Source organism: Chelon labrosus (assembly GCF_963514085.1).
Source record: "Chelon labrosus genome assembly, chromosome: 1".
Taxonomy (NCBI): domain Eukaryota; kingdom Metazoa; phylum Chordata; class Actinopteri; order Mugiliformes; family Mugilidae; genus Chelon; species Chelon labrosus.
The window spans coordinates 8391199-8415773 of record NC_140337.1 but is presented as its reverse complement, the minus strand read 5'-3'; the positions used below and the strand labels follow the sequence as shown (position 1 = coordinate 8415773).

Here is a 24575-nt window from a genome sequence, read left to right as displayed (position 1 = left end):
TAACGGCTAAACACCCTTACACGACCTGAACCAAAAATCAGGCTACTCCAGTGTACGTTAACTGCATGTACATGAGGGCTCGCGCTTTTTCTTTCTCTTTTCTTGTTCTCGTTGCAATGTTTGTGTTGTTGCTTCATATCGGCCCATTATATGATTCTGCATACTTTTAATGGGCTTTCCAAACTTGAAAACAAATTTAGGGTAAAAACAACTAACTGATTCACTCCATGGCAACATTACACTTCCTGTTTACATACCTTCGAGCTCCCATGTTCACTCGCTCGTCTGCAGAGGAACAATTTATAGATTTTTGCATGTGTTTCTCCCGGGCAGAAATTACACAACTAAATGAGTTAATCTGGATCACTGAGCAGAAGAAGTTAAAACTCTGGTTCAAGATCGAAGATTCAAGATTCTTTATTGTCAGATACTCAGTAACAATGCATCATTACCAGTACTGAAATTCTTGGAGCAACAATGGGAACTACACAATGTAGAATTCTTTTGGATTATCTCTGGATTATATCTCTGTAATATTTTTGGACATCCCATTGCTATGATCTGAATCTAAATCAGCGCTCAGGGAGAGGACGAGGCGGAGAAGAAATATGACCCAACTTGCAAAATTATTCCAAATTTGGATAACCTGATCCAGAAAAAGGAACCAGTGAAATCTGATCCGATTTAGGTGTATTAGAAAAAGCTTTAAATCATGTTGTTTGCCTCCTTTGCGCTGACATTAATGCCATGAAGCAAACCCCTTCATTGTGCTGCCTTTGATCATTAATACTCTACCTAAAAAAACGGTGTAATGCCGCCGCAGTGTGTGAATTCAGATTGCATGGCGGTGTTTAGAAATTAGAGGCTTGAGGAGAAACACAATAGCCTGGGTGTATAGTCGGTCATGTCCCGCCATGCTGGCTGTCCCTTTCACACGGACCTCAGATTCATCTCTGTGCCACTGCTGTTTTACTAGCGCAGCGACAAAATCCCTAAATTCTATACGTGTACGTTTCACCCAGAGCCAGAGCCCTGAGGCGCCATTCATCAGCATCTCACAATGAGATTATAATGTTGCTGTTGATATAAATCAAAGGCAGTGTTTAGTGGGTCTAATTGTCTGTCTCTGACTCTTCAAATCTGAAATGAGACAAGTCATCAAGTCACATTCTTCAAGTCAAATGCAAGCCTTTCTGCTCTGTGAATGAAAATTGTGGCGGTAACCTGACAAATAAATCTTTTGTTGGGGAAATCTTCCCTCAAATCAAGTCTCAGAGCAGTCAAGTCCAAGATGGCAGCTGTCCTTATTAATATTCTGACCACCACTGAGCAGGTGAATAAGATGGACCTGGCAAAGTCTAAGTAAAGTTAATTTTACTTTTTCAAACAATTCACCCTCAATCTGAGGCTAGAGTTGCTGTTTAAGTGTAAACACCTATAACCCTGGTGTACACTTTCTTATGTTCCAGAGCTAGAAAAAGGTTGGAAATGCCCTTTTGTCCTTGCTGATGAATAGTGGCCTGACATTTTAGGCCCAATCATAGTGCAATCAAGGCAAAGCACTTGAGCTAAGCCATGAAAATTCGCCTGCAATTTAGTTCCACTTGTGCACTTTCAAATGAATAATCCTATAAATTGCTACACAGAGTGTGCACTGTGCATAAATACACGGTTATGGAATTGATGAAATTCACTGCAGCGGAGTGTTCGGGCTCAAATTCTCCTCGGTGGCAGCTCCTCTGTGTGTGTTTGTTGCGTTGTCGGTGTTTGAGGTCTCATTTTGGGTTTTGTGTCACGAGGGAGTGTGTTTGTTTGCGTCTGAGGGGCTCTTGTGTGCATGTGTAAAAGCCTATTTATACGTTAACAAGGGATTTAATGCGTTTGAGTGCATGATGCGCAGTACACAGCTGTGTTTGTTTGCTTGTTATTAGGGAGTCAAATGTGGTCTTGTGAGTACATGTTGCCCGACAGCTCGAATCAGAGGCCGTTCTGTTCCCCACTCTGTTATTTTCTCTGACATACGGTATTTGGTTGCTGTTGGTGTGTGGGGAAGGTTTACTTTCAATCTTTGGCTGTGTAATCATGTGAACTATCAAGAATATCCCGGCCCTTCGACACAGCGATGTTTTTAGCTAACATGAGCTAATATGCTCAAAATGATGATTATTCCAAGCAGGACTAATAATACTTTACTGTCTCAAGCTGGACTCAGGCCACAGGGGTTTCAGTCTCAAATTCACCCCACCCTACAATCAGTGGAAAAATCTAGTCAGCACTGAGGTTTGTTCCTGATTGTCTGCCAATCTGAAGGTTTTCAGATCCACTCTGAAGCCTCTGGACTGGTGTGTGGATCAGTAAGTAAAAAAGCAGTTTGTTGCACCGGATTATTTTTTATTTATATCCATTTTCCCGTGAAATTAGGTGGGGCGATTCCCCTCAGTGCTATCGGATGTGGTATCATTATCCAAGTTGTATCCTGTTGTTTGAGCTGTTGCAAGTTTGAGATTTAGATGGGAGAATAGCTGGGAGGTCTCTCCTTAAGTGTGTGATGCAACCTGATTCGCAAATCAGGGTAGATTTTAAAACTTCATGTCATCAGTTAAGTTCATCATGCTAATATTTGCTGCTGAGTTTAACATAAAGTACAGCTGAGGCTAATTCCATTAGTATGTATTCTTGCAAAGTATTGGACAGATTAGCCTTTTAGCCCTGAAGGAAATGTCTGAAAATGTATTGAAATTCATTCTGATAGAGAGATAAATGAGCGCACCAAATTTTGTCTCACTCCTGTCAATACTATTACAGACAGAGATATTTCTCTAATAGCCAAAAATGTCAACCACAAGAGGAGCAGTTATACGTGGCGACCCGCTGGATTGACACCGGACATCGCTGGCATGGCTAAAAAACTCAGTAACTGGTGAAACGATTCATTTAATATTAGATTTGTGTAAATTGTCAAATTGTGAAGTCAATTTCACGACTCAGGGACTGCAGCTGCTCAGCCATTGATAGACGCATAATGATGGCCAAAAACAGCAGCTTTCCTAGTGGGGATTGGGGTTAATATAATCTTACATTATTTGTATTTAAATTCTCTTTATGTCATTTAGTATTTGTCAAACTGCACAGTGGACATGTTAACAATTGTCGACTTGCAGGTGCATGCTCTAAGTATCAGAATATACTAGAAAAATGAAAGAAACGAAATGAAACTTGTTGACAGTCTGGTTTCTGTATCCTTCTGCCTTTATCCTGATTGGTAACTGTAATTATTGTAATGATGTTTGTGCTGAGAAGTCTGATTATATTAAAGACAGAGGCATGAAGAAGAAAGGCAGCAGAGATGTGAGAAGAAAAAACAGAGAGAGGTGCCGAGGCGGCGAATCCGGAGGTCCAGCTCACAGCAGGCACCGCCATGGCAACAGCAGGACATAATGACGGCCTCGGCGGAAGGGGACACAGCGTCGTGATTGCCTCAATCACAGTCATATCAAACACACTGCTTTGCATTTAGTTTTGGTCCCTCTGAGAAGCAATTTGTTCGTTCATTTAGCGTGCGTGCTGAATGGAGGTAATTTCAAAAGACTGATTGCAGGCTGAAAAGTCTGGTTTGGGTCTTTGGGGAAATAGAAGCCATTTAGAATCAGAATCTTAATTGAGCAACTGTCGCGGTTTGTTATGTATCACTGCTGATGATGAAGAGTGCGTGCGTCCGCATTGCTCTAATATTCAGAATAATTCTAGTCATTGCATATCTGAATAAATCTGCATGGAAAAGCACAGTCGCAGAGTCAAAAAATAAAAACGTTCACTCGCTGATGAATTGAAATCATTCAAACTTTATTCGCCACGTTCTCCCTCCACCATTACAAAGCTTTGGGGCCCCTAGCTCTGATTGTCGCCAGCCATTTAGCCAGAGCTTCATCACCCACCTAAACTCTTCCACCCAATCGCAAAAAGAAACTCAGTTCACAGATAAATCCCCCCCCCAAAAAATAAATATCAAGCACATCAAAGAGACAATGGAGGACAGCAGAGAATCATAAGCCATTTTATCTGATGACATAAAGGCTCAGCAGAGAGACAAAAATTGGTTTGACATACAAGACTTTCGTGGAAAAAAAAATAAAGATCAACAGCATTGCGTGTCGCTCTAACAAGAGAACAGAGTACTCTAACAAGGGGACGCTAATGTGAAGATGATGAGATTTTAGCCCGCCGTTTTCACAGGCCCTCTGGCATTTTTAAAGAAGAAACCCAGACACTTTAGACATGACAGCATGACCATTACCGAAACACTCTCAACAGGAAGCAGAACGGCCGGGCAAACGACTCGTACAATCAAAAGAGCACTTACAGTGACTCGCAGCCGGGGAGAAATGATGAGAGATGAACAGTTGCAAGGAAACAGACACATTTTCAGTCTGGATCCCAGTCAGACTTGAGGGAAAAAGTATGTGCAGGTTCCTTTTATTTGTCTGCAAGCAAAAGCTGAAAGTTGTCACTGGATTTACCATGGAAACACAACTGGACAGTCAGTTTATTGAAGTACTGACGGCACCAGAACGCGAAATATTCAAAGTTAAAGCAATATGTCGCGTGACAAATCTGCAATACGACCAAGAAACTTTTGTTTTCAGCAGTTATTTTTACTTCATTTCAACACTTATTCATTTCAAAATGTCCCTTTTCCAAAGAGATTTGGTTTTTATCACTCAGACCCACGCAGCAGCCAGTTACGTAACTGCCTTTGCCCTATCTGTCTTGCTGGACAGACAAAACGCTTTGTGATGAAAAACACAGTGAGGTGGTTTAAGCAGAAGAAACCAAGGAATTAAATAAAAATTACAACGAACTAGGATACGGTTATGTTCAGACTGTATCAATCCATCTGAATATTAATTTCATACTGTATCATTTGTTTAATATTGAACATATCTCTGTAAATTCTTCAAAATGCTGCGTTCACACTACGAGCGAGGAAAGTTACGAAACAGCTGAGCTACACTGTGCACGACTCGTCACTGATGTGTTGCTCGTTGTATTTAGTATTTAAAAAGTTGAAGCCAGCTCAACTGTTGCGCTTTATATAGCTGACTTTCAATGAAAATGGATTGCCGCTCTTTCGCTACTGCGAGCCATAGACTGTAAAAAAAGTGGACGCCATGGCAGCTCTTCAAAAGTGAAGCCCCGCCCACCACTGCTAGTGGGTGGGACTTGGCCAAACTAAAACACCAAAGTGCACGTCAGATACATATTTTTTTCAAAGATGTTTTCAGTATAATGCCGATGTATGTTCAAAAGTCTTGAAGCAGTTTTGTTTTGCTTAGTTATTTGACACTGCAAAAACAGAATGTGATGTCATGATGATGTCAGCCAGCTAAAACAACCCTCCAGCGTTAACTCTGTAAGGGGAAAAGGTCGGCAATTTGTAGTTAGCATTTACAAGTTCTGAATCCATAATGGTGCTTGCTTTGAAAAAAAAAAAAAAAAAACTACAGTGTATAATCCAACATTTCTGCGTTACTGGTGGAGGTAGACCAGAATGCAGTGTTGACCAAACATGATCGACAACGCAACTCCACTCTCCACTCAGTGCTGCGCAGATTCTGGCTCCAAACTGGCCTCCCTTTGACCGATGGGGGGAAGCAGCAACACATCATCCGTTTTTTCTACAGTCTATGCCGTAAACGCAGCATTATTGTCAAATATAATGTTGATTTCCTGTTACGTTACAAGCCAGCCAGGAGTTTCATTCACATTTTTCAATTATTTTTTTCTGTTTTGACACATAACAACATAATTTAAACATATTAGAAAGTAAGAATCAACATCAGCTGCCAGCAACTTTAAAAAATATGGCTGGTGAAATTTAGCATTCCTCTTACTGTCTACAAAATCCCACAAAAAGACCAAAACCAACAATAAATTGATTCTCATCACTGTTGTAATACTCTAACGTGTGTGATTCCTCTGTGCTATTGAACTCCACTGTTGTCACAGAAAACAAGCCACATTACTGCTTGTGGGAGCTTCAGTTTTATGGATTCTGTAGGAAGCAATGTGCTTGAGTGCCCTCGATAGGAATGGGATTGAAGTCTTTTCATGGGATTTAAAAACAGTAAACAAAATATACAAAATAACCCAGGCTTCTGTACCTTTACAGTGTACGTACCTTGAAGAAATATCACATAAATCAGAACACACCTCAAATGTCTGTAAATAAATACAAATTGCTGTGCATCTCCCGCTCCCAAAGCTGAGGCTCCCCGGCATGTTTCAGATAAGCACACTTTGAATTCACATATTTACAGCTATTTCATAAAGCCTTGTATCCTCCGCTCCTGTCTTGTGTTTCCCCACCCGCTCCACTTTTTATTCCTGTCAGAACAGCAGCGGCTTGTGTGTTTTTTATTACTGTAACCTGCAGTGCGACAACCACAAAAGGAACGGTGCGGCTGAGCACTTAAGCGCGGCTCAGTGAAAGATTCATTTTAAAGCGACGACACATGTTTCAATGTGCGGTTTTCAGAAGCGGCCTTTGTAGTTTTGCATTATGTAAAACATGTATAGAATGAATATTTTACACCGTACGTGCCTTGTTCCATCTCTGCTGCCTGAAGTGGTTTGCTTGCATGTACTATAAGACGGTCTAACTCGGATGGAAATGCAGCTTTTATCCAGTGATTCATAAAAATAAAGGTTAAAGATACAGTAATGAGGCTCTTTAAGTCCCGGTTATAAATAACACATAGTCTTAATAAATCTCGCACACAATATTTCCTTTTGTTGCCATGCCAACTTAGCTGGCGATTGAAAAAAAAAATAGATATATCCAACATGAAACAGAGAGAGACACTTCCTGGCTCACAAACATACTCTCACAAACACACACAGACACTGTTCCGCCGCCCTCCAGTTCCCTAGCAGTACCCCGCAGATCACTGGAGGAATAAAAGAACATAAATGACACATTAAATATGTGCAGAATGCATTAAAAATGGATCACAGCTGAGATAAGTGGTGACATTTTGAGATCCCGGCCTCACGAGGCTTTAAGCATCGTACGTTCTTGCTTTGTCCTCCTGCGCTTCAGGGTCCAGAATGAGCAGCTTTCACCTGGTCGTACACGTCCTTGATGAAAATGTACAGCAATGTAACCCTAGAACGCGGGCCATAGGAAGGCCGTGAGAGGAGATGATGAAATATTCAAACACTGCGACCCACAGGCTTCAAGTCTTTGTCCTGTCAAGTTGTTTTATGTTTTTGTTTGTGCCAGTGCGTGTTTGTGTGGTATGGGGTTGCTGGTAGGCCATTAAATCCAAGCCTTTCGTATAGGATGTAGGCCTGGAGATCTTATTGCAATAACGCCCAAGCTTAAAAAATAAATCTACACAGCCAGAAACCTTCAACATAAAGTCTCTCTGATACAAGATGTGATGTCTTCTTGTGGTCCGAAGGAGGCCGGGGGAAGAAAAGCAAGACGCTAGTGCTTCTGTATGGATGGAGATCCTGGCCAGAGGGTAATGACAAGTAAGACTTGGTGGAAAACAGAGAGAAGGATGCTAAGAGGAAGCCAGGGAAGTCAAAAGCTGAGGAGACATGGGCTTTATACACTATATGTGCTCACATTTTGTGTGAGTCATAACAACAATGGGTGGCCAAGTTGAGTATCTGGCAGCTTTTAGGCTTGCCCTCCGGATAGGTCTCTTTCTTTCTCTGTTTATCTGGCTTTTTACTCGCTCTCCCTCCGTTCCTTTAGGCTGTAGAATTTGTAAGAGAAGAAGAGTTATTTTTGTGCTGCTGAATTAATGGTTGGAGGTGATCTCAGTGTCCATCAGGCCTCTTAGGAGGCTCTTTGGAGGACTGACAGCAGATCCCTTTATGTCATTATGCCTCTCTCAAGGACTTTAAATGGCATATGTTAGGGAGAGAGAGCGAAAGAGAGCTTGGGAAACAGAGAATAAATGCAAGAAACATGATACTATACCAGTGTGATACACACAAAGCGCACTCTGTGCCTCACAATAGGCCTGATATCGCCACTTCCCTACTGAGCCTCAGTCACACATAAGATTTGCTTCAAAGGACTACTTTCACCAAAAAACCTTTCCCCTCCGCTGTGGTCAGGCATGTAGAGGTGTGCAACTGAACCAAGTTCTAGCTTAGTCCCAGCCTCAGTTTTTCTCCTGCCTTTGAGTCTTTCAACTCTGATGCTGTTTCACAGAAAAGAAAGGGGAGATTCAAGTTCAAGTCCAGATATGTCAAACCCTCTTGCCTTATTTATTCTTCTCCCAAACATTGTCTGGAAGGAACAGGAGAGACACTGATTCAGAAACAACACAGACATTTTGCCAAAGACACCCGAGCAGTCAAGCTTAATTTTCTAATGGGTCAAGATGGGTAGAACAATGCAGTCTGTTGGGCATTATATTCAAGTTTGTTTCTTGGCCTACGAGGCCTGGCTCTGTGAGGGTTTAGACTTAGATGTTTTCTGACCTTGAGTTCCTACAGCAGGCTTTATGGTGGAGGTGGACCCTGTGCCTGAGGCACGGCCTGGAGCAGCACGGGGTAGTTGGCTGCGGTGAGTTTGAGGATGCCGAGGCAAGACTGTGCGTATGGGCTGCTGGGGGGGGTGCGACAGCTGATGGTCTTGACGGTAGCGCAGTGACTGGGAACGTAGGAGTTCCTTGGTGTACTGAACCTCTGGCATGATGAGTTTGAGGCAGAGCTCCTGAGCCTGGCTCGAGAACCCATGGGTGATATTAGTTGGGAGGTCGTAACCCACTATGTCGACTTGTCCACCAGGCTGCCAGGGGCGCAGTTCCTTGTTTTTGATCTGGGCAGCTGAACGGAGAAGTGGCGTCCTGCTTCCAAAACAGCTTCTCATTAGTCTCTCCTGAGCTCGCCGAAGGAGTCGCACCTCCCTTGCCACACAAGGGAGGCCAAGAGCTGACAACTGGCGCCACAGCGAGGCATTAAAGTGGTCATAAAGTCGTGCATCTAAAAAATTCCAGGTACGGATCTTTGAGGGAAGACTGGGACTCAGGCTCCGCTTGGAACTCGGTGTCCGCATGTTAAGCTTAACGTACAGAATGTCATCCAGATCCCAGGAGAGGAGATGGCGAAGGAGAACCAGTGATTCGTCAAAGTACTCAGAGATCATCACCAGGGAGAACACACGCTCCACCTCGGCCACAAAGGCTTGTGCATATGTCACATCTGTCGATGCACGATCCTTGTCTCCACCCAAGTCGTAGGTTAAGGTGTTGCGGGCATACATGGAGTACCTCTCATCTGGCCTGTAGTAGCGCCAGGGCTCCTCTATGAAAGCTTCCAGGGAGGCATTAGGGACTCTCTTGAAGCTCTGGCAGTACTGGTTGTAGTAACTGAACAAGGATTCAAACATGGAGCCGGGCTCTCTCAGAATTGTGACGTATATTGTATCGTTTGGCATCAGGTGTTGCAGCTCGGCCTTATTGAAGCGCATGTGGCTGGTGACAATGTTTGCCGGTAGCGTGTGAGGATGGACAAAATGAGAGGTGAAGGTGCGTGGGTAGCAGAACTGGTGACTGCAGGCCTGCACGGGCAACGCCACCGTCAGGTTGTTGCGCTCTGCGAAGCGGAACAGCAGGTTCTGCATGGTGGAGCTGGCCGTTTTGTGGGTCTTGAGGAACACCACATTGGTGTGCTTAGGTTTCAGGCCCGGGGAGGGGTGAGAGCGGAGGGCAGGGCACCCAAGGTAGAAGTCCATGGTCCTGGTGGTAGAAAAAAGAAATAATGCAATTGAAGCTTTGAAAATAGTAGGTACTCCAGATAAAATAGTGACATTGCAGACATAATTTTGCAGACACTGGGCAGAATATGGAAGGGAATGTAATATAGAACAAGACAGAAGCAGAAGGACAGGAAAGTGAAAAGTGAGAACATGTGGAAAGAGTGCAAGATAATGAAGGAGGTCAAAGCCACTGGACTATGGAGGATCAGAAAGAGAGTGCTATATAATATGTGGTGTGTCTAGACTGTTTGTACAGCATACTGTGTCTGGGAGATGAAGCAATATTATACCTTTCATTGGGGGAAGAACACAGGATCAAACCGAACTGATCCAAGTTTCAGGTGATAGATTATCACCTGATTTATTATAATAAACAACCAAAACTCCCCACCGGTCATTTAGAACTAAAGAGCTACTGGAAGGAAACTTCTTCTAGTCCAGCTGCCTTTGTTTCAGCTTTTTCTGGCTACACCGTGACCTGGATGACTGAGAACCTTCGCAGACACACAGAAAAGTCCCGTGATGTCTAGTGAGGGGTGCATATTAATGAGAAACTGTAATTTTACAAAAAGACTTGGAAACCATAACATTCACAGAAACCTTCGGGTAGGGGGGAAATGATTTGGTATGGGAACAGACTAGAGGGCTGTCAAAAATGTATGATCCCTCAACTTTTATAATTGGTCCCTCGACCGACTTGGCAGTGCATCTGCACTCAGAGTCTCCCTGTTTAATAAGCCAGTCCCACTTTTAATTTGACAATAAAAAAAGGAGCTGCCAGTGTCAGATATTTCATTGTAATTAGCACCATATGGACTTACAGAGAGATATAATGTGTTTGCATTTTCTGGGTGCATTTCAGACACTCACCAGCTGAAGTGGCCCCCATGGTGCAGCAGAAGACTGACAGTGCTGATGGCGATGATGACCAGGAATATCTTCTTCTGCGACATCTTTCTCTGCTTCACTGGGACTGTGGGAGGCAGAGGAGAAGAGACAGGGTGAGACGAATAGAGAGCGCGGGCAGAGAGCGGCGAGAAGGAGAGCAGGTGGAGGTGTAATGAGAAAGCAAATGTGTGGATGAGGTCGGAAGGAGCGCGCGAGAGAAAATGGGCGACGAGGAATTAGGAAACAAGAGGGAGAGGAAAATGAGTGCACGGTTCAGAGGTAGAAAAGATGAAGGGAAGCAAAAGTGATGAGCGAAATCACAGGAAGAAAAGAGAAGAGAGATAGTGGGCTAGAGGAAGAGACGTACCCAGTGGGGAGGATTTATTCAGGAAGTAATTGCTGGGATCCATTAGCCGAAGAGCGTAGTGTGTCTTGGCTTTTGTCGCTCAGTAATAATAGAGTGAATGATACCTTCATTACCTTCCACAGCTCTAATATTCACATTTACTGCCACACCTTTTTATGTTCTCTTGGCTCAAGCTTTGGGCAGATGGCCCCGTGCATCGGGTCCTGTTAGTAACGAGGGACATGCATAAGTGAAAACTGTTAGATTGCTCGGCAGCAGAAACCCTCCACGTCACTTGACCCGCTCGGCTGAAACGCCACGACAGCAACGGAACCTGGGAAGGTGTCCAAGCCTCTCTTGACGGCATCTCACTTGCGCAACAGTGGCCGACGTCTCTCTCCTTGATCGCGCCGCCCCGCTACGATCCGTACGCATGCCAGCAGACGGGAACGCTGGCTGGCGTTACTCTCGAGCAGCTGTAGCTTTTACGCTACGTATGCCATTTGGTGGAGGAGCATGAGTGCATCAGTTTTAAGCATCAGTGGCCCCAGTGGGAAACTACTGACCGTGGCAGTGCTACTGCCAAACCCTCCAGTAAACATGATCAGTAAGGGTTTGCTCAACAGACGGGGATTTTGGTATCAGAGTGAAATAAGCTAAAACATTTGGTTGCGACAGATATTTCTTGGATTGACGTTCATGTTTTTGATCAGTCAGTTCATCATTTAGTATATTAAATATCCAAAATAGACGATGACTGTCCCAGCCTGTGTGAAGTATTCAAACTTCTTTGACCAGAAACACCCTGAAATATTAAAGTGGCGTACAACACACAAAAACTGTCAATATTCAAATTTGTTATGTTTGTTCCACACATTGTTTTCAACTGACTGTCAAAAAAAAGTGAAATCAGGCTTGCACGAATTGTTAACGAACAAAGAGAGCGCAATAAAAAGTGTCCACAGCTAGTTATGCTGTGCAACACTTTTTGCATAAAAGCCCATAAGCGTGAAATCATTTCATGTGCAAATTAAGCAATTGTAGAAGAGTAAAGTGAGTACCAAGTAGTAATTAAGCATTCAGTGAAGAAATGACAGCTGACTTGTCGAGTTGTAAAAGATTAACGGAGAATCAGAGTAAAAACCGTCCTTTTTTTTTTTGCAGTTCTAAAGCACTTGAACAGCTGGGACTGTTGGTGCGTATGCTCACGTGTGTAGGCACACAAATACACAAAAGTGTACTCATACTAAACAAGCAGCGATGCTTTCACACTAATTGATGGACAGATTATCGCACACACAGTTTGATTAGTTGTGAGCTGGTAATTCTGCTACGTTCAGCGTGGATACAGCATGTCCTCTGCCCCGCTGATGACCCAACAGTCTGCCCACAAAAGGATCTAATCCTTTTTTTTACATTCCTGGAATGGGTTGAGATAAGAGGATCAGCAGTCATTCGGCACCTAAAGCCAGTCTCATAATGTTTTATTCTCTAGATATCATCTTGTAATAATACGTTTTATCCCCTACACAAAGATTCTCTGGACGAAGGTAAAGTCATTGTAGATGCAAAATGAGTTTTTTGATGCCAAACACTTTCTGTTTAACTCCTTATGTCAAGAAATAGTGAAAAAAGCCCATCATGGTTTCCCATAGGCAGAGAAGAGGTCTTTAAATTGCTTGAGTTATCCGACATATAAGTTAAAACCCAAGGATAACTGGAAATATTACAATGAAATCAGGAGTTTCTGCACTTAAATGTTTAACTAGGTTTAACTGATTAATAGTTAATGTATATTTATCAGGGAAACGCCAGTGAAAATGCATTAGAAAGAAGCAACCCAACCAACTTCTCATTACACTCAAACTGATTTCAGAAGTGTGTTCAGCCTTCCCTTCAATGATGAAGAGTTTAAGAGTGCAGAGCTTACAGTTCCCTACCGGTGTATTATTTTATTTATAGCGTGACAAAATAGTTTTTCTGCTACAGCGGAAAGAACTCTCTGGCAAAATTCAGCACCACCTTCGCAGGGGTTGGTACGCGAAAGCAGCTCACAGCACTTTTAAAAGTGGAAGAGGGTTCCTTTCTGCTCTTCAATAAATAAAATGTTCCTTTATAGAGCATGCTTCTTCCCTCTTTTACATGGTCGCCGTTTTGTCTGGTCACAGTCTGGGTAGTTGGAGATAGTCATGTTTCCCTCCCTTCAGAAGAACCCAGTTACAACGCCTACTGCTTGAAACACCAGCCTTTTCGCCCGAGCTTGATAATCTATCGTTCTGCCACACTTTTTTGTGTCGGTTCTTTCGTCACATTGTCTTCTTGTTACTGCCAACCCCCACAGAAATCTGCCTGGACGTCCTCACTGGAAAATGTCCCCATTTAACACTTCATTGTCACATTCCTTTGTATTTTGCAGGGAACAGGGCAGGAGTTCGGTCTAACACTGTGTTCACACAGAAGTGAATGAAAGAAAAAAAAATGTGTAAGACAGTTTAGCTCATCCAGGAGCTACAGTTCATGAATGTTCAGACACAGCGAGAGAAATAGACAAATGAACTGTCTGTGTATGCTGTTTGAGGACTGCAGAAGCAATCCTCTGAATACCACGAGTGCCAAATAATGAATAATGGTGTATCTGTATTGATAAGATACAGTTAAAAAGGAGAACTTCAAACGTGTCAAAGTCTGTTTGTGGGGTTTGAGGAGCACTAATGCAAATGTAAAAAATAAATGTTGTATGCCCTGTACAGCTCTAGAGAAGTTTGCATCATGTAAAAGTTTGAAAACAGAAAACCCTTCATGTGTAGAGTTGTAAAGAAGTGGGAAAGTGGGAATATATATATATATATATGAAGCCTGAACCTCTGTGGCTGAAAATGAAGCCAGGGTATAAGTGGCACTTCTTCAAATGGCCACTTGAGGCTTTGGCGGCAACTATGGTGCTAAATGTTAATTACAGGTGTGTTTGTCCTTGGTCACTTTATCTCCTTTACAGCAGCAATATACACGCTTACAGCCTGGTGCAAAAAACATGGTTTCGGTCTTTGCAGCTCATTCCCAGCTAGTCTGAATTATACAGAGGCTTGAAGTTATGCATAACCAAGAGCGAGGCAGATTTGAGTGACGGGTGATGGAGCTTTTGGTTGCCACCCACCCGCCTCAGCTCCACTCACTTGCCTTCTCTTTGCCCATTTTTTGAATTAGTTAGGATGAGCCTGGCACTCTGGCTAGATGGCCACGGACAGAGCCATCCCATTGAGCTTCAAAACAACTTTTCTGAAATCCATTAGGTAACATCCATCCATCCATCTTTACATAACGTTGACACTCGACGCTGCTCTACACGCAACGGAGTTGCTGAGTGAATGTGTTGCATTAGCTACACCTAGCTCATAATACTGTAAGGAGTTTCATCTAATTCCACCAGTGGCTCAATCACAATTGTGTTGCCACACTTTCAGTTTATACCTTGTTTGACTGTCTAAACACGTGTGTGACTATGGTGTGACTAGGATTACTATGGTGAAAACTGTTTTCCTTTGCCTATTACAGCAGCTGCACGCGTAGCGCTAACATCCTTATAATGCGCTGAAAACCCCTGCACGAAGGGGAACGGGAAAGAACTTCTCTGAACAATCCTGAGGAAATGTCACCTTACTCCAGAGTGGTCAATTACATTCAGTTACACTGGGTTCTCCCGCTCAAGGGCGGAAATCATTTGCATGTGAAAATGTCAATGCAATACCTGTTTTGAATGAAGCACTAATGAGAGGAAGCGCAGAAATACGGGCCAGCTGAGTAACGGGATCGGGTCTGCAGCCGATGCAAGGCAGTGATACGACATCGTTAGCACAATGAAGCCATGCAGCAGAGGCGCAGTGGCCGTTTCTTGTGGTAAGAGGAGCCGCCTCGTAGCCCGGAGTGTGTGTGTGCGTGTGTGTGTGGGAGTTTGAAGGGATGGAGGTAGATCGTGTGTCACAGAGAGTTAATAAGAAAGGGATTTAAGTGGCTTTCAGCAGGCAGACTCAACCTCTACCCCTTCATCCACCATCATCTGCTCCCATGCCTTCACCTCGTCGCCCTCCTCCTCCTCCTCCACCTCTTCCTCTCTGGCCTGCTTCTGCACCAACACTCTGGCCTCTTTAATTAAAAAGGTCTGATTAGGTTTCTTTAACGATCGCTGCAGATATAAAAGCATAGAAAGGGGCCATCCGATCCCTCTGTTAGCAGACGATGGTTTTGAAAAAAGGGGGACAGACAGGAGAACCTCATTTGTGTATTGATTTGATGATTAAGTGAGGAGGATCCACGTGGAGGCGCGGCCTTTGGAAGAACGCCCCTGCAACACTTAAAGGTAAAGAAACCCCTCATGCAAAGAGGAGGGTTGCTGCCTCAGCAGAGTGCTTTACATAATCCTTTACCACAGACCTCAGAGTGGATTATCTGTTGTACACTGTGGTCATTCACCATCATTTATTGCTGAATATTTTGGACTGAGCTGTAAAGGATTAGGAGGCAAATTTCCCATGATTTCAGCACATTGTCATGGTCACCTTCGCTGGTGTGCTGCTTAGCTCAGAACAGCAATTAACACTGATATGTTCAAGAATTGGAATCTTTGCAGTTTTTGGAACAACCCGAAAGAGAGTTGGAAGATAAGGTCTCTCTTGTGCCTCCAAAACAGTTGTGACTCATCAGAGAATGGACACGATCCTTCTGAGGGTGTCCTGTGGTGTCTGGATACAGAATGTTGTTAGTGGGGGCCTTTGGGTCCTGTGCATTGAGGGGAGGGGCCTCTGTGGATCATCCCACAGATTCTTGATCAGTTTGGGATCTAGTGAATTTGGAGGCCAGGTCAACACCTTGTGCTGCTCTTCATGTTTTTCGAGTTGTCATCGCTATGGGGTGGGGGTGCCCGGTATGGTCTAGGTGGGTGGTACATGTCCACATGAATGCCAGGTTAAAAAGCTGTTATTTACTTCTCCTGTCAGTGGTCCTAATGTTATGCCTGATCAGTGTATTTGTCCTGCAGTGCGTGTGACATTTAGCAGCAAGCCGAAATAAAGTAAAAAAAAAACAAAAAAACAATGAAGCGGTCAAAGAGATTTTAGAAATGAAGCTCAAACTGCGGTAGAAGAGAGCAAATCAAATTATCCTAGCTGTAAAACCAAAACAATATGCAGACAGACACTATAGTCCTCTATAGAGCTGAGTTGAACCTTAATTGTCTCTTTTCCAGCAACCTGTTTCACATAAAAGTAGAAACACATCGTCAATTTAAAAGTCTCTCCTGGTGCAGCAAGCAAAACACCACTTACTTACAGTTTTTATCCACTTACATTAAGTCAGGTTGCGGTTATTAGTCTAAGCATAGGTTATTTTCCCTTGCCCTACGAACGAGTTATACTTCCACATGGGGAATCCCAATGCGCCTCCAGGTAAATTGTAATCCCTCTGGCGTATTCTGGTTCTACCCTGGCGTCTCCTCACAGCTGGCTCAGTAAACCTCCAAGGGCAGGTGCCCAGGAGGATCCTCACCAGGGGCCCCGACCACCCCAGTCAGCCCCGTTAATGCAAAAGAACAGCTGCTCCCCTTGGAGCACCACTCTAAGGCTGAGCTCAATCACCCTACGAAGGAACCTCATGTCACTCGGTTGGATCAGTGACGGCATTCTTTTTGACACTACACAAATTTTGAGGGACCCTGCTAATTCAGAAGCTTTGCTGTCTGTTGGTATTGTTGCCAGAATCACATTTGCAAGTTTGCATTCCTATGCAAACTATAAAAATAACTAAATTGTTGTTTGCGTATGCGGCATGTTGAATTGAAGCTAATGTGTGAGCACTGGATGCGCGTTTCAGGGAGGCTGCTCGCAAACACGACGTGACTTCACGCGGAGGTGTGTGAGGGAATTATTCTCACATCTCTTTTGAGCTCTCCCCGCAGGTGATTAAAACTTAATTTCCTCTTTCGCTCGTTTCCTCCATTCTCCTCTATCTTTCGGCCAGTTTACTTCCATTTCTCCCAGAGGTCTCTTCTCTTGCACCTCTGCTGCTGCTGCTGCGGTTGCTGCTGCTGCTGGGTGAAAATGTGGTATGTAGGAAATGTCAGCTGTTCGTGAATCAGTGAAAACAAAGGAGAGATGTTCTGACAGATAATCTTTTTTTTCTTTCGCTGTTTTTCAACTAAGGGTCTCAGAAATCCAGCAGTGGCACAAGCATATAAAGAATTCATGGACAGAGAATACAAACAGCAACTACATGATAAACAAAGAAGAACTAACCCACACACACTGACTATGGCCTAATGAGCGTATGAAAGTAGCTTCGTGCTCCGGGGCAACAGCAGCTGCTTCGCTCTATGATCCTGTCATCTGCACTGATGTCATACGACGACCTTTGACCACCGAGGGACTTTCACAGCTCTGCGCGATAATCTCTAAGGGTTTGGATAAATAAAACACGCGTAAACAATTTTAGAGCCCTTGTGTCTGCCGAATATCATCATATTAGGTGTCTGGTTTTGTGCGTCCAAACAGCCAACATACCAAGCCACGACAACTGATCACTTAAGCACACATGTTAACTTAGCCCACTCCACCCACCCATACAATTCCCCTCTGAAGCACACACACACGCACAGCTGTCCCAGCCACCAGGGAGATGACCCATGAGTTCGGACATTGGTAACAGGATGACTGCTGCTGCGGGAAACCAAGGGCAAAGCCCAATGTACCGAACAGATACACAGTCAGACTTGAGGGTACATTACTGCTGTCCTTCAACAACTACGTGGAAAACGCTGGCAAGTCAGTGATCCTAGAGTAAGAGGCCGTTCCTGCTAACAAAGCTAAGCCAACAAAATGTTCCAGTGGCAACTCCAAATGGAGTTCCATTACAAATGTTTATGAGGGCTGCGGTGACATTTATACGGACAACAAGCACATTAAAGGGCCAGTTCATAAAATAAAGCTGAGATAAACTTCAGTCTGTAAGGCTGTGAGGTTGAACATGCAGTTTTGTGTTCCCTGAGCGAAAAAAAGAGGAAAGTCCTCCACAGCATCTTCACTACCTGCTATGTTTCTTGCCCTTGCCACTTCATAAAAACCATCCAAAAGACTACATGCACAGATGCTAGAGCAGAGTTGTCAAACACCAACCCACAAGAGGGTCCAATCAGCCCCGCAGGATTAATTTGCAAGGTACGAAAATGACATAGAACACGTTATCTGCAATTTTGCAATCAAGGTAATTCATTTAGCTTCTGTAACCGCTTGTCCTGTGAAGGGTCGCGGGGGGGCTGGAGCCTATCCCAGCTGTCATCGAGCGAGAGGCGGGGTACACCCTGGGCAGGTCTCCAGTCTATCACAGGGCTAACACAGAGAGACAGACAACCATTCACACTCACATGCACACCTACGGACAATTTAGAATCACCAATGAACCTAATCAGCATTTCTAGCATATTGTTGCGTTACTGGTCCAGCCTGCACTAAAATCAAATTGGGCTGCACGTGGCCCCTGAGCTCAAAATTAGTTTGACACCCCTGCACTAGAAATATGTCTTAAAACTCCAATGGTGGAGATCGAGCACCTTTTCCACTGAAAGATTATTGAAGAAAAGACCATATCCCTCTCAGGTCGAGGGCTGCTGACCCTGAGCTTTGACTTCCAGCTGCAGCGCAGCAATTTCCTGCACAGTGGGGATCAATAGGTATCTGATTATTATTATTGTTTACAAGGTGCAGTGACACAGGTTTGACTTTTTTTTCAGGGAGTCGAATTTCATGAAGTGACCTTGTCAGAGAAACAACTGGAAGCCCGGCAGTGGAGTCGAAGCTGTGCCGGTAACAGCTGTAGCCTGACGCAGAAATGTGTCTTGTCGTTAACATCTGCAGCTGCTCGAGGACAAAGACCTTATTTTGCCAATGATTTGAGGATTTACTCAAGAGCGGGACAGCAAAATGCTTAAGACCTTTGTTAAAAAAAAAAAAAAAACATGCCGTACAGAAATACTGTATAAGTCATGTTGTTAGAATCCTCAAAGGCTGTTTTGGACAATCTAAGAAATCCATTCATTTTCCACAAGGGCTGTTTCCTTACGTCTGAGGCTTTATCTCTGAAATCCTCAAAATCAATCTGAGACATGAGGCTTGAAATTATTTTCCACAAATATGCCTCCTCGCCCACCCCTTCGTCTCGCCACCCTTTCACTTCACGCCTTTTGGTGAAGCTAAAGATTCTGAAGAGCTGAGGTGTTTTTAAAGGGTTATATGAGTACACCGAGACAATATCTGGAAGTCAGTTGTTCTACTTCCAGCAAGACAGAGAGAGGTGTACCTCTTTCCCGTGGCAGTGTAAAACCAGTCTATGTAGTATGAGTAGAATTAAAAGCCCAGGAAACAGGTATAACCAGAATCACACTGATTAATTCTTTCTTTATATTCGACTCATGCCTGTGTTCTTGGAAATGGGATGGCGTCCATCTCAGTTACGCCATCTTTATGTCACTTTTATCGATGCTATTTCACATGGCTCTGGTTCGAAAAAGGTCCCAAACACATCCATAATCCTGCCCGTAAAGCTTGTATTGATCATTTGTTTCTTGTCATTCGTGAGCGCACCGCCACACCTTGCTGATTCGCAACCTATCAAAGATGGCGGCAGTGATTCAAATGTCTAGAAACCAGCTGAGTCTCATTTGAAATCTGATGACATCTGTTGTTTATTGTCATCACTTGGGAGAGGTTGTTGTTCCAATCTGGTCAATTTGCAGAACTACGGTCTTAACGAGGATATGCATGTTTTTTAAAGTTCACAGTTGATGCAGTCTCCTAGGAGGTGTTCAGGGTGTCAGACATGAAAAATAATGGAAGTAGTTAAAAGAAAAGTCAGAGAGAGATCAAACCCTGCATATTTTCTCACCTCTATACACCACTTGTAAAGTGGGTGTGATTGTCAGGTTGTCAGTTTCGGCACAGCACCGTGAGACAAACACATCAATTTCAGCTTTGGCACGGCATCATTGAAGCATCTCTGGACGATGAAATATGTGCAAGAAAACTGACTCTGGTAAATTACTGTGAAACCTGAACGCTGCAGTTGTTTACTTTGAAACTGTCACATTAGAGGATAAAAGGATTGCCTCAGAAATCCAGCCTCACAGAAACACGCTGCACAGACTGCTGTGCAGTCTTCTGTCATCTGATAATCCTTCAGACTCTGACGTCTGCTCAGATTGGACTTCCTAGAATCCTTTTCTGTTTCACCGGTATTCTTTATTTCTTTATTTGAAAGTGATTTAATTTACTTGTGTGTTTCAATGAACCCTTACTGAATTCCATTACCATCAGCTTTCATGCTTGCTAAGTACACACTAGCTGCGGCATGATTTTATTAAAAGGTCCGATCTCTTGCTATCTACGAGATATGAAGTTTTTGCCACTTCTGAACTCTGAGATTGTTGCGTTAGATGGACGCAGTCATCATCAGTGTGAAACAAACATTTTTAATTTTTTTTTCTTAGCCCTGAGCCGAAGAAGATCAGAGCTTGTGTCTGCATCCGTGCAGTTTCTCTTATCGCTCTCTCCCCACAGTCCCCTTCCTATCCTCATTACTTTAATCTGAACTGTACCTCAATGCCCAACACCCCTCCTTCTCTTCCTCCTCCTCCACGTATCCACTGGGCTTTCCCTCTCTCCACCACTCTACCCTCCAGCCCTTTATCTTTACAGTAAAGGCAGCTCTCTGGTCAAGAGTCCCTATGGTGCTTTTTAGGCATGAGCCCCGCCCTATTCCTGGACCCGTTAGAGACGCAGAAGGCATGCCTGAGCGCGAACATGTATGTTAATGTGCGCGCCAATGTGTGTGTGTTTGTGCACGAGTCTGGATCGTTACTTGTCTGCAGGGCAGACTCCCCGTGGACCCACACATATAGGCTTTATCTTACCCTAAATGACCCCCCAGAGAGAGTGATGAGAGAGAGGCGGAGAGGGGGGAGAGTATGGGACGAGGGAGGGGCGGGGTGAGAGAGGATGAGAGTGGGAGAAAATGGGGAGGAGGGAGGCAAGAGGGGAGTAAGATGAGATTTGACAAAAGAAAGAGAGAACATGGAAGGAGAAAATGAAAGCAGCCTGAGACTAAATGAGCGGAAGGAGTCATCGTCAGGCCTTGCACTGCTTATTGATGAAAGCCTTTTAGATTGTTTCTTACCGGCATGCGCCTTAAGCCAAATCCAGGGAGAGAACAAGATATACAAAAAAAACATCAGCAACACAATGATCCCTCTGGAAAAGTCAAATGACACGCACGTCTTCTGTTTTCTTTTTTCATTTTCGCTTTGCATACAAACACACTCGTCCACTGCTTAATCCCCACGCTGAGATTTGTTTTGGCTCTGCATCAGTTTTGTTATGATGTCTGCAGCAAAGGTCCTATTAAAAAAAAATGACAGCAGCAGACAGTGTAGCTTTTAACGAAGCTAAAGCTCTCAGTGCGCTTTGTGGGCTTTTCTTTGGAGAGTTGCAAAACCCCTCGACTCTACACCTAGCTGGCATCAGGGTAGCTGAAACTGACAAGCCGACATTCACACTTTCTTTGTAACAGGTTATATCACGTCTCTTCCATTACTGTGACAAACTGCTTTTCACTCCTTCTTCAAGTTCAGAACAGCCCTTTCACCAATTCAGACAACACGTCATATAACTTTGTATTTTTATTTTCAGAATTATGCAGCCATAAAAGTCGACATTCAGGCCTAAGTAGAGTCCCAAAGTGGATCCGGGTGCGCACATCCAAATAAAATAGTTCAGGTGCTAGACAAAAAGGATATATATTGAAAAAATGGTCTGCACACTGTGTATGCTCCAAGTGCAATTTATTTATTTTAAACAGGCAACGTTAGTAGAGTCCCACTCATGGACTGTATGCATAGATGGGTGAAGCAAATTAGTCTCAAAATGGTCACAAATGTGTGTTCCGTGATTCACAAGTGGAACATGAGATTCACAAATGCGTTCAGCGATTTGTGTGTGCATTTGGGTGGTCACAAATGTGACCCGAGCAATTTGAACATGTGCGAAATAATAAAATTTTCAATGTAGATTGGTTGCTGGTTAAGCTAGCGCTATCTTTGGTAGTTGCCTCGATTATCAGTGAATGGAATTAACAGTGCACCAGTGTTTGCATCATTAGCAAATACGTAGAACTGGTTTAGAGGCATACTGACTTCAGACAAACTGAAGTCAAACAAGGTCTTGTCATTTATGAATTTCATGTTTCACTTGGCTCTGCGATACACTGGAGACCTGTCCAGGGTGTATCCCGCCTTTCATCTGATGACGGCTGGGATAGGCAGAGTGAATTAATGAATGTTTCACTTGTGATCACAGAACACACGTGTGACCATTTTGAGACTAATTTCACTCATAGGTTTCCTGAAGAACTGTTTTAAAGCTCAGTATTGTAGCTTTGGTCGTCACCATCTTGGCACCGCCTGACTGCAGCTAGCTCCTAGCTAATTCGACATCCAAAAAGACAGCTAGCAACCTTGGAAAAAACCCACCTTTCACTCAAAGTGGCTACATCTTTAAATTCTGCATCATTTTAAACCATATATATTTTTTATGAACGTGGAAATTAGCTATAGAGAACAAAACAGCTTTTGTACCAGCCTCCAAACAACATTTTAACATGGATGTTGATTTGACTCACTTTTGGAGCTATAGTTTAAATGCGCTTTTTGGCTCTTCATGTTGGCTGTATTTTTCAGGCATTTAAGTTCCTCATGAACTCACAGATACACTAAAACACAGCTTTATACCAAATTCTAGCAAGGCATTCTAACATACTCACTGTGACAGTGCTAGCATGTTGACACTGACGCTAAACACTGTTCAGCACATGCTGTGTAAACCATCTCAGTTTAGCATGTTAGCATATTAGCTAGCTGAGTTTTGCCTGTGTTATCAAACAAACAGATGTGGGAAATGGTTGTTTGGAAATGAAACAGGATGGGAAAAAAGTCAGCACTAAACACAATAGGTGAGGCTATCGACTTTGTTGATATTAAACGTACATTTACGCTGACCTGACATTTTAAGCTGGCATGAGTTGGAGGAGTTTCTTGAATGTCTGTACAGTTTAATGGAAATCCTGATAAAAAAAGCACATTTGTATTAACGTATTAATAGTGCTTTGCTGTGGAAATGACAAAGACTTTATTTGTGTAAGAGAAAAATAATAGAGAAGCTTTGCGATACATCATTTTTAAACAACTGAAATACAAAGCCTTAGTCAGAGATGAACAGTTATGAGACTTATACTTATTTTAGCTGCCCTTAACATTTAGTTGCTCATGCCAGCTACTCCAGACCTCATCAATCTGACTGAAAAATAAAAAAGCAATTTGGTTCATACGTCACTGAGTAGCACTCAAAAGCTTACGGCTCCGCTTCTTTGTTTGGGCGAGCAGTGAGGGTGTATGTTTAGGTCTACATTTCAATCCATGGAGGCGTGTGTTTGTGTGTTCGAGGGGGGAGCATGCTTTCAAAATATCACTCCCTCCCTGTCTGCATTCATATTCTGCTCAGGAAACTCAATGTGCTTTTGCAACTCAGCTGTTCATTAACATGAGACAGCAGCTTCCTCCTTTGCCGAATTAATCTGATGTTCTGAGGCAAAGGCCGAAAGCACCTTCAGCAGATGTATTCACAGCTTCCTGCCGACCGTGCCGGCCCCGACCTACGGTGTTCACCTGAGCTAAGCTAACCGATGTGTCGCAAACACTTTGCTTTTGCCGCCCTTGTAAAATCAAAATTGTAGATATTTCTCAAAGCCCCCTCTGTGCTCCTGCTCTGTGTTTAAGCTTGGAGCCAATTACTAGCACAGAGACGAGGGATCCTGCAGGTTTCTTTGGATCACAGCCTATTTTGTGTTCTCAGTTTTATTGGATGACAGTTTATTCTGCTGCAGCGTGTCTCTACTCACTACAGATAAAAGAGAATTCCCCGCTTCATCAGCATGACAAACAAGCTCGATTTATGAATCTAAACATGCCAGCTTCCCTCAGAGTTACTGCATATTTTCAGTAGTAACCTCCTCCCAAATCCTTCCACTTGTCCCACAAGCTTTGCACCACGAGTGTCTCAAACTGGAGAGCTTTGATTCTGCCAGCACCCCAGCAGAAAACCAAAAGAGCTGCCTGCACGCTGCAATTAAGCTGAGGCGCTGTCACGATAGGAGACAGGAGGAACATTAAAGGCTCCTCAGCGCCACAGTGGAATATGTACAAGCTTGTTTAAAAAGCTTGTCAGCCTTCATCAACGGGTTGCACATGCTACTGAGGTGGACAGACCAACAAGACAGCCTGTGGTAATTAGTATTTTGAAAAAGGATCTACATCATGTGGATCAAATCCAGATCAGTCTATGGGCAAGCACTCTGTTAGTTAGTTATTAACAATGAAGTTTCTACAAACAAGGAGAACAATGTCATGATGCACGCAGCAAACACAAACTGTATAACTCGTGGTATATGCAAGAGAAGTTTGGCTGTCTGCCA

The 24575-nt window shown here is 43.6% G+C and overlaps 1 protein-coding gene across 1 annotated transcript in view; it reads right to left on the bottom strand.

The window, feature by feature from the left end:
* Positions 1–8455: 8455 nt before the first annotated feature.
* Positions 8456–24575, bottom strand: part of gal3st3 (galactose-3-O-sulfotransferase 3) — a gene marked incomplete at its 3' end in the record, with an annotated part of 33527 nt that continues 17407 nt past the window's right edge. Inside the window, exons 2-3 of the mRNA XM_084549040.1 lie at positions 10652–10754; positions 8456–9761 (exon numbers count right to left, since the gene is read on the bottom strand). Coding sequence (XP_084405166.1) covers positions 8456–9761; positions 10652–10734 — 1389 coding nt within the window. The 5' untranslated portion in view covers positions 10735–10754. The remainder of the gene's footprint in view (positions 9762–10651; positions 10755–24575) is intronic.